At 32.9% G+C, this 13,532-nt stretch overlaps 2 protein-coding genes across 5 annotated transcripts in view; one reads left to right on the top strand and one right to left on the bottom strand.

Moving 5' to 3' along the window:
- LOC149791874 (serine/threonine-protein kinase DCLK3-like) overlaps nucleotides 1-13,532 on the bottom strand; it is a 427,773-nt gene that overhangs the window by 382,235 nt on the left and 32,006 nt on the right. The gene's annotated exons all lie outside the window — the stretch shown is intronic.
- The window catches only part of LOC149791875 (sulfate anion transporter 1-like), an 82,754-nt gene that overhangs the window by 62,567 nt on the left and 6,655 nt on the right, over nucleotides 1-13,532 (top strand). For all 4 annotated transcript variants that reach the window (XM_089970384.1, XM_089970385.1, XM_089970382.1 and 1 more), the window contains 2 exons: nucleotides 2,463-2,624; nucleotides 3,870-3,924. In XM_089970384.1, the coding sequence (XP_089826510.1) occupies nucleotides 2,463-2,624; nucleotides 3,870-3,924 (217 nt within the window). The remainder of the gene's footprint in view (nucleotides 1-2,462; nucleotides 2,625-3,869; nucleotides 3,925-13,532) is intronic.

Genomic DNA, 13,532 nt, shown 5'->3' with positions numbered 1-13,532 from the left:
CTTATACCACTCTGCCATGAAAGCCCCTCAGGCCATAGGTATAAGTCTCATATGAAAGACTAGAAGTGGGAGATAGAACCTGTGACAACTGGATTGAAAGTGCATAATGTTACTGCTAGGCCATCAGTGATGATGATGCTGTTGACAATGCAGTTAACTGCAATGACATTGATTTTATGAGTGCTCTGGGAAAAATGATTCCTTGACTTTCATCCATTTTTTTAAATCTATGATATAAAAATGTTTGACTTGCTATATATTGTTATAACTTTATATTAGTCTTGCAACTATTAGTCTTGCAACAAGGTGTAAAAATAAGACATCGGTAACTGAAAAAGATGTTCTTACAAGAAATGATATAGTGTAAAAGTAGACAAATGATGCAACATCACTTCCACAGGCACCATTGTTTTTTTTCTCTCTGACAAATCATAAAATTTACCAAAACATTTATTGGAAAAAATAATAACCATGAATCATAGAATCTGACCACACATTTAAAGCAATACAAGATTTAACTATTATTCTAATCAAAAGCAGCATGCCTGAGAACAAAGAACAGTAGCAAGACATATTGATCACTTTAGGAAACAGAGTTTAGTAAAGATACAAATGCATGATTTCTGTATTAGGATGGAAATATCTATTATAAAATCTGTATTCATGGATGTTAAATTAGTAGGTATTAAGGGACTGATCAATGACATCTACAAATAATAAGCCACCATGAAAATCTGATTTCACAGTATCAGAGACATACTTGGCTGAAAAAAAAAAAAACGAAAGGACAAAAGATTGATTATAATGAATGAATATAAATAAAAATATGCAGTAGATTATATGATGTATATGAATTCAGTAGATTACCTCCAGCCAGCTGTCATTTAAATCGCTTCTGTCCCCAACCCAATATTAAAATCGCTTCTACTGCCCACTAACCCATAGCCAGAAATTATGTTAAAAAATATACTTCTGTAGGGGGCAGTGTTTCTCGATTAAAACACATCTGATGGTGGATCATAATTTTTTTAAATTGCTTCTGTTGTGGGTTGGTTGAATTTGAAAGTGCCTTCCCCCTGGGGAGTATATGTTTTACTGGAACAGCCCTAATCTTGGACAAATCAGTGGTGATCGCTTACCTCCTTGTGGGGGGGAAGGGTGCTTAATCACCTGGCTTGGGCATTCCTGCACTGATGCTTCAAGTTCCAGATCAGACATATTTCAAGCTGACATACATATCAGCTGATTCTTTTTCAAGACTAGGAAAGTGGTTCTAGTAGTCCTACTCCAGTGGAGCAAGTCATGTGTAAATAATATGCTTGAAATAGTGATCGATGATATCCCAGGAAAACCCTGTCAAAACTCGGTCTGTGCAAACATTCCCACTTGCATTCCTTTCCTTGCCCAGAGATGTCTGGCATTTGTCATGAGAACCTTGCATAGAAATGAGTTTCAGTTTTCAGTCATGGAGAGAATCGATCAAACCAGAATGCCCTTCATTTTGAAAGCATACAAATGGAGGTGATGAGTATTTAGCAGCTGTAGCAGAGATAATAACATCACCCCATTGAATACCTCAGTCGGTCAGGTGACTGACATGTTTCTTAATCAGTTTGAGGAGGAAAAGTTAGCTCCAGTTCATATCAGGGATATCATTCAATGATTTCAGACACATTCAGGCAGCATGGTAGAGCAAATATAGGTCACAACAAGGATCTGTCAGACTTGCTAGCCATCTTTGACTTGAATTCACTCACCTATTTTCCAAAATGGAATTTTTTTGAGTTTTGACTTCACAGAATGTTAGACAGGTGGCTGAGGGGTCTAATGCGCTCTCCGTTATGGATCACTGCCATCTCACCTCTGTCTTCATGGGTTCGAGTCTTGGATTCGGCCAATGTGGGTATGTGAGAAAGCTTGCCAGTAGCTTCTCGTGGGTAGGTGGTTCATTCCGGGGTTTTCTCAGGTTCTTCCTCCACCATTAATACTGGCCGCCATGTATGGCTTATCGTGTGCTGAAAAATGGTGTTAAACCCTACAACAAGACTTGCTTTTTGATGCAATGCTGGATTTGCAAGGTAGTGGAATGACTCATAACATTATGATCAGGTAAATATTATCAAAAAAAACATTGTACTTCAAACATTTTCAGTTTTTTATGTCAAAGATGATGGTTTTCAATAACAAGAAATTTTGTTACTGGTGATTTTGTTATGGTAAGGGAACTTGATAATGAAATGCCTTTTGTTTTCCTTCTTTAAAATTTGCTATATTTTGTTGGATGACATTTCTCAGAAGTAGACATATGTGCACAAGATATAAGTATCTAGTTTAAATGTTTGTTAGTTCTATTTTACAGTTAGTCATTTGAAATTAATCTTGAGTGACAGAACTTTCTTAGCTATCATGTACAGCATGAACTCTGTTTCACCATCTGAAATTAAAGTTATATTGATTATTAGGAGGAACTGAAGAGAGGAGAGACGAATTTGGATGATGGAGCCACAGATAAACCTGTGTTGGAGAAACCTGTTGCTATAGAAGAATGCCATATAACACACATTGTCCTTGATATGTCCCAAGTTTTATTCATGGACAGCACCGGGCTGAGAGCTCTTGTACAAGTAAGTCAAATTAATAACTCATGTATAATGGACATTCAACTCTGAATAGAGTAAACCATGCCCATATTCACAAAACTCAACTTAAGTGCTCAGCTGGACTCAAAAATAATCTTTGTGGTAGGTGTTATATTTGTTAAATAGTTACAAAATAAATTCTGCATATTCAACAGATATCTATCTATATCCCTGTGTCCATATGTCTATCGGTATTTACCACTGTCCATATGTATATCCTTCTGTTCATATATCTGTCTGTTTATATGGCCCTCTTTCCATATGTCTATCTTTATATCCCTCTGTCCATATATCTATCTGTATATCCCTCTAACCATATGTCTATCTTTATATCCCTCTAACCATATATCTATCTGTGCATCTCTCTAACCATATATCTATCTGTGCATCCCTCTAACCATATGTCTTTCTGTGTATCCCTCTAAGCATATGTCTATTTGTATATCCCTCTAACCATATATCTATCTGTGTATCCCTCTAACCATATATCTATCTGTATATCCCTTTAACCATACATCTATCTGTGTATCCCTCTGTCCATATGTCTATCTTTATATCCCTCTGTCCATATATCTATCTGTATATCCCTCTAACCATATGTCTATCTGTGCATCCCTCTAACCATATATCTGTCTGTGTCCCTCTAACCATATATCTATCTGTGCATCCCTCTAACCATATATCTATCTGTGTATCCCTCTAACCATATATCTATCTGTGTATCCCTCTGTCCATATGTCTATCTTTATATCCCTCTGTCCATATGTCTATCTGTATATCCCTTTATCCATATGTCTCTCTGTATATCCCTCTGTTCATATGTCTATCAGTCTCTGTGTCACTTTCTCCATATGTCTATCTGTATATCCCTTTATCCATATGTCTCTCTGTATATCCCACTGATCATATGCCTATCTGTATATCCCTCTATCCAATTGAATATCAGTATGTTCCACTGTCCATTAGTCTTTTTGTCTCTGGGTCCCTTTGTCCATATGTCTATCTGTATATCCCTCTCTCCATATGTCATTCGACCCCCTACATTAAGGTAAATGATAAAGCATTTTACCTTCTAACTGAATAAAAGCCTGGCTAGACAGAAATTATGTCTTGTGTATTAATTTCCTATTCATAACCTCCATAAGAAGGACACCTGCCCATAGAGGACTAAACTCTGTCCTGTACAGACATTTAGACATTGATTTTGCTCAGTTTTATTTTACTTTGCAGGTAAGACATGAGTTAGACATTGCTTCGATAAAGCTCCTGTTTGCTGCTTGTCATGGTAAGTTAGCTTAATAAATAAATAACCTTCCTCCATAGCATAATTATACAGTATTATAATTTGCAACATTTTAATGTTGATTGATGTCTCTTTTGCACATGAAAGACGTTATCACTTTTCTGGTGTTCTTGCTGGCAGAGGTGAAAGTGATATGTTTTACAATGTTGCATGTCACTAATAAAACTTGATGGATGCTTTCATTCTAAGGAGTACAACTCACAAATACCGTATTGACTAGTGATGCACATTGTTACCTGTTTACATGTTTACCACAGTATTTTTTTTCGGTTGGTACGTACTAGGTACTTTTTCACTGTGCTGGTACGTTACTACAGCTCTCCCCCAGTTATAATGTGCTTCACAATAACATGATTCCAGCTACATCACAGTAGCACTATGGATGTCAGAATCAAAATGATAAAAGCTATAAAATTTTAACATTATTTTCAACATCTGTCAGTTGACATTTTTTTTTATAATACTGTACTTGATTTGGACATTACCAAAACGTGTTTATACAGTCACAGTTTAACTCTGATGATCCACTGTTGTATTCAGACAAGGTAAGATATTGTATTCCTAACAGGCTATTCAACACCCAGAATTACCTATGTCTCTAATAAGCCACAAAATGTCATAGGTCCGAATCAAATATTGTATATGGCAAAACTACAGCGACTGTTGAATTTGCCTTTAGCACTAAAGTACACATGATGGTCAAATTTGCCTTTAGAACTAAAGCCACCCCTGGCAGTAGATGAGTGACGTTATCTCTGTAAATGCATATCACTGATTATACAGAATACCAGCTTATTATTGACCATTTTTTTATTGACACCTGGACAGCAACATATCACAGAAAGGATTAGCAGTGGCATGTCTTTTGAACTTGCTGCCCCTTTCTGTAATCTGTTGCAGTGCAGCCCAGAAGAGACATGTTCATTTGCATAAAGTAGTTACAGTACAAATAAGGTCAATTCAAACAGTTAAGTGTAACTTTCCAGTGAGATCAGATTTCAAAGTGAGTTTAGTTTTATCAGTATTTGTGAGTGAATTAAGAGAATTAATCATACAAAGCAAACACCTAGGGAAAGAAAAGCTTATTTTGTGAATAGGATTGTGATTTTAAGGGATTCATAAAAGAAGACTTTGAAGAGGCTAACACTGAGCTATGGAGACATTTTAACTCATTTGACTTTGTTTAGCACTGGATCAAAATTGATGTGGACTGTCCCACTGTTGAATGTAAGACTGATGCTGACATCATTCAGTTCTTTAAAAAGAAAATTGAGATCCTGATGAACAGGAAGTAGGATCCACAATTGAAAGTGACCAGGAGGACCCGCAGGAAACACCTCATGCTATTTTTTAAGCCATATTTGCATTCGAGAAAGGACTGATGTTATTTGAAAGCCAGGGCATTGAGCCCTTGAAAATTATGCAGTTGAGAAATATCATACTATTAATAACAAAAAAAGGACGGGAATGATCCAGTCTCAAACAAGCTAAAATCATGAAATACTTTCAGCAAGAAATGCACATCATGTCAGTGTATAGTAAGGACATGATTAGATTTTTAATGGATTACAACATGTATGTAAGTTTGACATATTTTTGCTGTTATTCCGTGTTCTGGATTTACTCAAAGCATGCTGCACATAATGTGAAATCACTCAGTCACAATCCTTATTTTTATATGTTAACTGATATTTTGAACTGAAAAATCAGATATTTTATTGATAAAAAATGATTTGACATTATTTATTGCATTTGTTACAGATAGATGTTCATTTATTTAATAGAAATGGTAAATATATGAATGTGAGCTCCTAATTAAAAATAATGGAGGTTTTAATGTCGGGCTGCATTGGCTTCAAGAGCAACCTAAACTTAATAATTTGTTTGCAAGTAATTACAATTTCTTTTAATCACTTCAAACTTTATGCAGCTGTTGATAGAAATTATAACTGGCAAGTATATTTATCAAAATGAGGTGTTTATAACATTGTTTTTAATAAACTAACAGTATTTCTATACATCAGACTGGTGTTTTTTGGTTACCCTGCCCGTGACACAAGTACACTCAACATTTTTGATCATTTTCGTTTGTGTACATACAGCAGTTATGGACCCAGACTACTATGTCATAATGGGGGAGAGCTGTAGTTTCAATCAGTCAGAAATGTGCCAAAGTTCCAGAGGAATCTTGTTTAGAATTAGGAAAATTGTGATTTCATTATTCCTGACAAAATAGTTTTAAAAAGGTATATTTGTTTGCAAATGATTGTACCTGTAGCAAATTAATAGTGAATATTACAAATATAATTAGGTTTATGATCCTTGAATCACATGTTTTGACACATGTCATGTATGCCAAAGTGGTGGCAAAATGAAATGTTGTGAAATATATTTGAGCTAAATCCAATTTGCAAACAAATTTCAGATTAAAATGAAATGACCCCCCCGCAAAAAAAACCCCACAGACCCTGTTTTTAATTTTTTTTACTACTTTATGTAAATGGGCTAAGTATGTATATTCCTTTGTAAGACTCCAAATCATCTTTGATTTTCAGGAGCAGACTTGTTTTCTGTCTGAACTTTATGTAATTTCTCAAGTCCACTACAATATTTCCCTGTTTGTTGAGTGTGTTTTATGTTTACTGTGCCCCTCTGATAATAATCGTGCCGGGTGTTGGCATCCCACTCAAAGTTTCCATGCTTGTTATTATAGCAGTGTAGCTTGAAAACTGTATGCTTCAAAATCAACGCTTCTTATTTTGATCAGTAGGCTTTTTGATTTCAGAATGATGTCTTTCACTGTATCTGCTATAGTGAAAGCTTTTTCATCCCACTTTTGTTACAGCGTTTAGATTGCAACTTACCAAAAAAATTAACATACACAATGCAAATCATTTACTATAAGATACTGGTCCTTTAAGTTTTGAGGTGGAAGGGGGATGTGATTTTCTTCTGAGCTCAAATGTTATCTTTGATGTGATAAAGTGTTATTTTTGTTATTAGTTGGAGCAAAATATTTTTTCTAGCTATTGACAGATGGAATTTAAACAAAAATGTGTCAAGTCCCTGCCCTAGAACATTGAATTGTTGGTACTGATTATTGTGGTATATATATAATATGGTACATTCAGAAATACTGTTGTACAGCTCTAATATTTACCATATACCGTCAAACCTGTCTACAGCAGTGACCCATGGAAAAATGCATAAGTGGCCTTTGTAAACAAGTGACCACTGATGGTATGTTTAGCTCTCAAACTGCATTCATGACAAATTTATGTACTATGAAACAAATAGCATTTAGCATTATTATTATCATTATTATCAGTATTATCATCATTATTATGTCACGTGTATTATTATTAATGGTATAAGTATACTACCAATATACATGTATTTAGCATGATAGCTATTTAGCAAAATGAAATAATAAAATTTAATAAAATAAATTCAGCTGTATTGCCACTTTTTTTCTGACATGCCATTAGGAAGAGTGTGCATTTATGAGTACCTGGCACTGCCATTTAGCGGTAATGTCTTATATACCAGTCTGATAATTTAAATACACCCATGACTACTCTGGTGGCCTAGTGGTTAGAGTGTCCACCTTGGATGTGAAAGGTCATGGGATTGAACCTGGCCAAGTCATAACAAACACTTATAAAAATGGTACTAACAGCTGCCTCGGTTGGCGCTCAGCATAAGAGATTAGTGTTAGGACTGGTTGGCCTGGTGTTGGGATAATGTGACTCAATGGGACATGATGCTACATGTCTGCAGTATGATGCCCCAGTGCTAGACATCACTATAAACTGCCACACTGCAGACATCATAGCAATGTGACTGAATTTTTTTTAAAGCTATGTTAAAAATCCAAATCACACATACACATAAATACACCCATATCAAATATAAAAAACTATAACCATGTATATGTACTCATTTACACCTCTCTCAGACATGCACAAACACACACTCATACACAAAATTCATTTATTTTCTATCAGTACGAATGGCTTATAAATAAAATTATTTATTGATAGCTTACATGTAATTGTGAAACACAAACACACAACTGACTTTATGGCTTCCATGGACACTTAAAATAGATGTCATTTTTATGGCTGTCATGAACACATATATCATTGTTATGGCTGTCATAAGCACTTATAATAGATGTCATTTTATGGCTGTCATGAACAATTATAATATGTCATTTTATGGCTGTCATAAACACTTATAATATATGTCATTTTCATGGCTGTCATGAACACATATATCGTTGTTATGGCTGTCATGAGCACTTATAATAGATGTCATTTTATGGCTGTCATGAACACTTATAATAGATGTCATTTTTATGGATGTCATTAACACTTATAATAGATGTCATTTTAATTGCTGTCATTAACACTTATAATAGATGCCATGGACACTTATAATAGATGTCATTTTTATGGCTGTCATGAACACTAGTAATACATGTCATTTTTATGGCTGTCATGAACACATATCATTGTTATAGCTGTCATGAACACTTATAATAGATGTCATTTTATGGCTGTCATGAACAATTATAATATATGTCATTTTTATGGCTGTTATTAACACTTTTAATATATGTCAGTTTATGGCTGTTATAGACACTTATAATAGATGTCATTTTTATGGCAGTCATTAACATGTATAATATATGTCATTTTTATGGCTGTCATGAACATATATCATTGTTATGGCTGTCATGAGCACTTATAATAGATATATGTCGTTTTTATGGCTGTCATGAACATATATCATTGTTATGGCTGTCATGAGCACTTATAATAGATATCATTTTATGGCTGTCATGAACACATATCATTGCTATGGCTGTCATGAGCACTTATAATAGATGTCATTTTATGGCTGTCATGAACACTTATAATAGATGTCATTTTTATGGCTGTCGTTAACACTTATAATAGATGCCATGGACACTTATAACATCTGTCATTTTTATGGCTGTCATCATGAACACTTGTAATACGTGTCATTTTTATGGCTGTCATGAACACATAGTTGGTATGGCTGTCATGAACACTTACAATAGATGTCATTTTATGGCTGTCATAAACACTTATATTATATGTCATTTTATTGCTGTCATGAACACTTATATTATGTCATTTTTATAAATGTCATTAACACATGTATCATTGTTATGGCTGTCATGAACACTTATAATAGATGTCATTTTTATGGCTGTCATGAACACTTATAATAGATGTCATTTTTATGGATATCATTAACACTTATAATAGATGTCATTTTTATGGATGACATTAACACTTATAATACATGTCATTTTATGGCTGTCATGAACACTTGTAATACATGTCATTTTTATGGCTGTCATTAACACTTATAATATATGTCATTTTATGGCTGTCATGAACACATATTTGTAATATATGTCATTTTATGGCTGTCATGAACACTTATAATATATGTCATTTTTATGGCTGTCTATAACACTTATAACAGATGTCATTTTTATGGCTGTCATGGACACTTATAATAAATGTCATTTTTATGGCTGTCTATAACACTTATAATATATGTCATTTTTATGGCTGTCTATAACACTTATAATAGATGTCATTTTTATGGCTGTCATGAACACACATTTATGATAGATGTCATTTTTATGGCTGTCATTAACACTTATGATAGGTGTAATTTTTATGGCTGTCATTAACACTTTAGTATATGTCATTTTTATGGCTGTTATAAACACATATATTGTTGTTATGGCTGTCATGAGCACTTATAATAGATGTCATTTTATGGCTGTCATGAACACTTATAATACATGTCATTTTTATGGCTGTCATGAACACACTTGTAATACATGTCATTTTTATGGCTGTCATTAACACTTATAATACATGACATTTTTCTGGCTGTCATTAACACTTATAATATATGTCATTTTATGGCTGTTATGAACACACACTTGTAATATATGTCATTTTATGTCTGTCATGAATACTTACATATAATAGATGTCATTTTTATGGCTGTCTATAACACTTATAATAGATGTCATTTTTATGGTTGTCATGGACACTTATAATAAATGTCATTTTTATGGCTGTCATGAACACACACTTATAGTGTCATTTTTATGGCTGTCATGAACACTTAGATGTCATTTTTATGGCTGTCATGAACACTTAGATGTCATTTTTATGGCTGTCATTAACACTTATGATATATGTCATTTTTACAGCTGTCATGAACACTTTTAATATATGTCATTTTATGGCTGTCATGAGCACTTATAATAGATGTAATTTTATGGCTGTCATGAACACTTGCAATATATGTCATTTTTATGGATGTCATTAACACTTATAATAGATGTCAGTTATATGGCTGTCATGGACACTTATAATAGATGTCGTTTTTATGGCTGTCATGAACACATATCATTGTTATGGCTGTCATGAGCACTTATAATAGATGTCAGTTATATGGCTGTTATGGACACTTATAATAGATGTCATTTTTATGGCTGTCATGAATGGTTGTAATACATGTCATTTTTATGGCTGTCATTAACACTTATAATAAATGTCATTTTATGGCTGTCATGAACACTTATAATAGATGTCATTTTTATGGCTATCATTAACACTTATAATATATATCATTTTATGGCTGTCATGAACACACACTTGTAATATATGTCATTTTATGGCTGTCATGAACACTTATAACAGATGTCATTTTTATAGCTGTCAATAACACTTATAATGTATGTCATTTTATGGCTGTCATGAATACACACTTGTAATATATGTCATGTTATGGCTGTCATGAACACTTACTTATAATATATGTCATTTTTATGGCTGTCATTAACACTTTTAATATATGTCAGTTTATGGCTGTTATAGACACTTATAATAGATGTCATTTTTATGGCAGTCATTAACATGTATAATATATGTCATTTTTATGGCTGTCATGAACATATATCATTGTTATGGCTGTCATGAGCACTTATAATAGATATATGTCGTTTTTATGGCTGTCATGAACATATATCATTGTTATGGCTGTCATGAGCACTTATAATAGATATCATTTTATGGCTGTCATGAACACATATCATTGCTATGGCTGTCATGAGCACTTATAATAGATGTCATTTTATGGCTGTCATGAACACTTATAATAGATGTCATTTTTAAGGCTGTCGTTAACACTTATAATAGATGCCATGGACACTTATAACATCTGTCATTTTTATGGCTGTCATCATGAACACTTGTAATACGTGTCATTTTTATGGCTGTCATGAACACATAGTTGGTATGGCTGTCATGAACACTTACAATAGATGTCATTTTATGGCTGTCATAAACACTTATATTATATGTCATTTTATTGCTGTCATGAACACTTATATTATGTCATTTTTATAAATGTCATTAACACATGTATCATTGTTATGGCTGTCATGAACACTTATAATAGATGTCATTTTTATGGCTGTCATGAACACTTATAATAGATGTCATTTTTATGGATATCATTAACACTTATAATAGATGTCATTTTTATGGATGACATTAACACTTATAATACATGTCATTTTATGGCTGTCATGAACACTTGTAATACATGTCATTTTTATGGCTGTCATTAACACTTATAATATATGTCATTTTATGGCTGTCATGAACACATATTTGTAATATATGTCATTTTATGGCTGTCATGAACACTTATAATATATGTCATTTTTATGGCTGTCTATAACACTTATAACAGATGTCATTTTTATGGCTGTCATGGACACTTATAATAAATGTCATTTTTATGGCTGTCTATAACACTTATAATATATGTCATTTTTATGGCTGTCTATAACACTTATAATAGATGTCATTTTTATGGCTGTCATGAACACACATTTATGATAGATGTCATTTTTATGGCTGTCATTAACACTTATGATAGGTGTAATTTTTATGGCTGTCATTAACACTTTAGTATATGTCATTTTTATGGCTGTTATAAACACATATATTGTTGTTATGGCTGTCATGAGCACTTATAATAGATGTCATTTTATGGCTGTCATGAACACTTATAATACATGTCATTTTTATGGCTGTCATGAACACACTTGTAATACATGTCATTTTTATGGCTGTCATTAACACTTATAATACATGACATTTTTCTGGCTGTCATTAACACTTATAATATATGTCATTTTATGGCTGTTATGAACACACACTTGTAATATATGTCATTTTATGTCTGTCATGAATACTTACATATAATAGATGTCATTTTTATGGCTGTCTATAACACTTATAATAGATGTCATTTTTATGGTTGTCATGGACACTTATAATAAATGTCATTTTTATGGCTGTCATGAACACACACTTATAGTGTCATTTTTATGGCTGTCATGAACACTTAGATGTCATTTTTATGGCTGTCATTAACACTTATGATATATGTCATTTTTACAGCTGTCATGAACACTTTTAATATATGTCATTTTATGGCTGTCATGAGCACTTATAATAGATGTAATTTTATGGCTGTCATGAACACTTGCAATATATGTCATTTTTATGGATGTCATTAACACTTATAATAGATGTCAGTTATATGGCTGTCATGAGCACTTATAATAGATGTCAGTTATATGGCTGTTATGGACACTTATAATAGATGTCATTTTTATGGCTGTCATGAATGGTTGTAATACATGTCATTTTTATGGCTGTCATTAACACTTATAATAAATGTCATTTTATGGCTGTCATGAACACTTATAATAGATGTCATTTTATGGCTGTCATGAACAATTATAATATATGTCATTTTTATGGCTGTTATTAACACTTTTAATATATGTCAGTTTATGGCTGTTATAGACACTTATAATAGATGTCATTTTTATGGCAGTCATTAACATGTATAATATATGTCATTTTTATGGCTGTCATGAACATATATCATTGTTATGGCTGTCATGAGCACTTATAATAGATATATGTCGTTTTTATGGCTGTCATGAACATATATCATTGTTATGGCTGTCATGAGCACTTATAATAGATATCATTTTATGGCTGTCATGAACACATATCATTGCTATGGCTGTCATGAGCACTTATAATAGATGTCATTTTATGGCTGTCATGAACACTTATAATAGATGTCATTTTTATGGCTGTCATTAACACTTATAATAGATGCCATGGACACTTATAACATCTGTCATTTTTATGGCTGTCATCATGAACACTTGTAATACGTGTCATTTTTATGGCTGTCATGAACACATAGTTGGTATGGCTGTCATGAACACTTACAATAGATGTCATTTTATGGCTGTCATAAACACTTATATTATATGTCATTTTATTGCTGTCATGAACACTTATATTATGTCATTTTTATAAATGTCATTAACACATGTATCATTGTTATGGCTGTCATGAACACTTATAATAGATGTCATTTTTATGGCTGTCATGAACACTTATAATAGATGTCATTTTTATGGATATCAT

Source organism: Sinohyriopsis cumingii, chromosome 9, assembly GCF_028554795.1.
Source record: "Sinohyriopsis cumingii isolate HCF-2022 chromosome 9, ASM2855479v2, whole genome shotgun sequence".
Classification (NCBI taxonomy): Eukaryota; Metazoa; Mollusca; class Bivalvia; order Unionida; family Unionidae; genus Sinohyriopsis; species Sinohyriopsis cumingii.
Note: the sequence above shows the minus strand (reverse complement) of the source record. Positions and strands in the feature narration are given on the sequence as shown.